This window comes from Octopus bimaculoides, chromosome 9 (assembly GCF_001194135.2).
Source record: "Octopus bimaculoides isolate UCB-OBI-ISO-001 chromosome 9, ASM119413v2, whole genome shotgun sequence".
Lineage (NCBI taxonomy): Eukaryota > Metazoa > Mollusca > Cephalopoda > Octopoda > Octopodidae > Octopus > Octopus bimaculoides.
This window is the reverse complement of record NC_068989.1, coordinates 28,237,046-28,240,766: the sequence shown is the minus strand read 5'-3', so window position 1 is coordinate 28,240,766 and position 3,721 is coordinate 28,237,046. Positions and strand designations below refer to the sequence as shown.

Genomic DNA, 3,721 nt, shown 5'->3' with positions numbered 1-3,721 from the left:
GAGAGAGAGAGAGAGAGAGAGAGAGAGAGAGAGAGAGAGAGAGTTAGTGAGAAAGCAGGAAAATGGAGTATATAGAAAGTGTTTGGGTAGGACGTGATAGTGTCAATCATTCCTAAACCCTCTTACCTTGGTAGTTTCCGTTCGACATCGGTGAGAACCGGCAAATACATTTGTTTCTTTAGAACCGTCTGTCTGAGGACATTGGTTGATGTCTACTTTTTCCAAATCTATATCAATGCCGCTTGTGCCTCTGTAATAATAATCAGTACAAAATTTATAAAATTATAACAATAAATATACTTTAGAAGTTCGCATTTCTATAGAACAGTAGCCAGGACATAATAAGTCTGATATCATCTTCATGACAAATATTATTCAACATAATCACACTACTAAATGACTGTAAGAATGTAGTAAAGAAATTGTCTGAAAAGCTTTAGAATTACGAAGAGGTAACCGTTGTATTAAAAAGAACATGATTGTTGTATCTCATTTTGAAAGAAGCAGTTTATGTTCAAAGGTATTATCTTTTTTAGTCTCCGGCAACGCTCCAAGTCCCAAGTATGGCTTCTTGATCTCATTTTGGCTAAAGATTTCTTTTAGAAATTATGATCATCACTGTATCCTGTTCAGCTGTCTATGCAGACATCTCAGCCTCTTTCAGATTGCACATGTCAATACCATATGTGAAAAGTTATTGGTTTCAAATTTTGGTACAAGGCCAACAGGGTTTGGGGGCAGGGGTAAGTCAATTGCGTCGATCCCAGTGCTCAACTGGTACCTATTTTATTGATCCCTGAAAAGTTGAAAGGTAAAGTTGACCTCGGCTGAATTTGAACTTAGAACGTAAAGACAGACAGAATGCCGCTAAGCATTTTTCCTACAGTGGTAAAGTTTCTGCCAGCTTGCCGCCTTAATATGAAGAGTTATTGAAGGAGAAAATTAAAAGATTTGCGAGGTGTCAAGTTAGGAGATAATAGTAAGGTTGGTTTTTATCTAGTTCTTAAAATGTATATTAAACTTCAGAAAAGAATATGAATTGGAGATAATGGTTGAAATACATTCATGTCAATATAGAAACCTTCAGTGGTTTTTCGGTAGAAACTAGAAATAGTACGGCAAGAAATTTAAAGTTTAAGATGTGAAAATTGAAAACATCAGCAAAAACGTGGAACGACATAATTCTAACTTAATCTCGACTGTTTTCTGTATATATTGAGTCGTAATTGAACTGTCGTCAAACGATAAATACATTAGGGGATTACACAACATGAAAACATTTGACCATCTACACAACTATAAATAGACAGCCAGCTAGCAGTCTTGTTTCAATTCTAAATATAAAAAATGTCATTGTCTCCCGACTCCAACAAAAAGTTATCTTAGAATGCTTATCATTCAATACCCAACCACCAAAAAAAAAAAAGAAAAAAAGTTAAAAATGAAAAGTTCTATGTAGTTTAAAAATGACTGAATTTGATATGAAAAAATACCGCCATCAAAATGGAGTCTTATAAAATATAGTTGTACGTACATCTCAGGCAACGATCGGACTTGGACGTATGTATGTATTGGAAAACATCCCAAAAACTACAACTGTGTGCGTGTGTACACACACGCACACACACACACACACACACACACACACACACACACACACACACACACACACACACACGCACACATTACTTATATAAACTCGAGTTGTATCTCTTTCACTAATTACTTTGAACAGGGAAGATATTAGAGTCCCTGTAGTCATCAAACACACGTACAGCGATTGATGCTTCAATTTTTTTTCGAAACAAGAACTAAAATTTAAATATTAAAATATTTGAATAATTGTATGTGCAAGTCCTTAAGTTTAGATATATTTTAAGTTCATAACGTAATCGTTTATTCCTTTGCCACTTTGTCATCCAATTTTCATATTACTGCTCTGTACGCGACTAACGCATATATTGTATTCTATGCTCGGTTATTAGTCTTGCAATGCGCAAGCAAAATATTGAGACGATATATTTTAATATTTAGAAATAGATATATCGTTAATAAATTAGATACATAGATATACTACCTCAAATAATTAGTCAACCAGGACCAAAAGTAAGCTAGGAAAAGTTTTACCACCCGGATTGGAAGACATAAATAGAAAACCTGACTAACCAACTTGAAAATGCTAATCAATATCAACATTAAGTGAAAATCTATACGGTCGCATAAAAATGAAGAAATTAGGTATAAAAAGAAGAGATATAAGTAATATAATTAAAAGGTTGATAATGTAATACTAGATATATGATGCCAGCAATAGTCAGAGATTCTTCATTCGAAATAGAGAAGAGAGGGGATCGTATCAATTTCGTTGCGTGACAAGTTTTATATTCCATTGAGTTGTAGGATCAGATATAAAGTGGATATTTCGAGAACATTAAGACACCTAATAAAATACTGCAAATGGTCCATAAGTTTCCAACTTCGGGTTCTTTACTTGTTGGTTGTTCCTGATGTCACAAGCTCAATTCAATAATTTCTAAATAGTTTGTTAAATAACTAGTCTGTAGACTATTCTACAGTACATCTCACAGCCTCACCGTGATTGCTGTTGAAAGAGTAATTCTGTCATGAACAACGCTACGCACAAAATATATAATATTTAACACACACACATATATATATATCTATATCTATATCTATCTATCTATCTATCTATCTATCTATCTATCTATCTATCTATCTATCTATCTATCTCACATAACAGAAGGAAAATGCACACACTTTACATAGTTTGAATATATTTGTAATACATTTTATATTGTGTTTGTCTACCGGTTTCGCTTTCGCTAATCATGACATCGAAATTATTGTAATTTCATATTTTCTTAAGAAGATTTTAGTCCATGTTGTGTGTGAAGAGGCTTATGAATAATTCAACAAATAGAAAAATCTAAGGGGAGGTAAATGGTGATCGTTATTATTGGGAATAGGGGAGTAGATAAATATACACAAAAATTCAAAAGCTAAAGTACTGTGAAGAAATATGTAGAGTGATGGGTATATGATCATGAATTAAAATATATACTGAGATGACAATATGCGTTCATATTCAGACATTTTCTGTATTTTTCGCTGAACAGATTTTCTTTATCTAAACGTTCTCGTATAGAAATTGGTTTCTTTGCACTGGTAGATGGGGATAACTGCGAAGTTTGGTTGGATATTACCCGCACATCTCTCTATGTGTTCACTCAAAGGAATCTGTCTGTATTGAGGGAGCCGGATCTATATATTATGTAGTGTAGTTCTCCGTCTCAGTGTCATACTTGTCTGTCCAATATAGTTATGTTCACAACCTGAGAATGTTATACACACACACATACACACGAGCACACACATATATGAAACAAGCTCCATACATACACAAACACACGCACACACACACATATATGTACATATATACATACATATACTCTCTCTTTTACTCTTTTACTTGTTTTAGTCATTTGACTGCTGCCATGGACTTATTCTTTGTAAGCCTAGTACTTACTCTATCGGTCTCTTTTTGTCGAACCGCTAAGTTACGGGGACGTATGCACACCAGCATCGGTTGTCAATGGATGGTGGGGGGACAAACACAGACACACACACACACAGACACAGACACACACACACACACACACACACACACACACACACACACACACACACACACACACACACA

General features: G+C 34.5%; 1 protein-coding gene across 5 annotated transcripts in view; it reads right to left on the bottom strand.

The window, feature by feature from the left end:
• Nucleotides 1-3,721, bottom strand: part of LOC106877599 (probable G-protein coupled receptor CG31760) — a 1,064,573-nt gene that overhangs the window by 187,788 nt on the left and 873,064 nt on the right. For all 5 annotated transcript variants that reach the window (XM_052970509.1, XM_052970508.1, XM_052970506.1 and 2 more), the window contains one exon: nt 127-250. In XM_052970509.1, the coding sequence (XP_052826469.1) occupies nt 127-250 (124 nt within the window). The remainder of the gene's footprint in view (nt 1-126; nt 251-3,721) is intronic.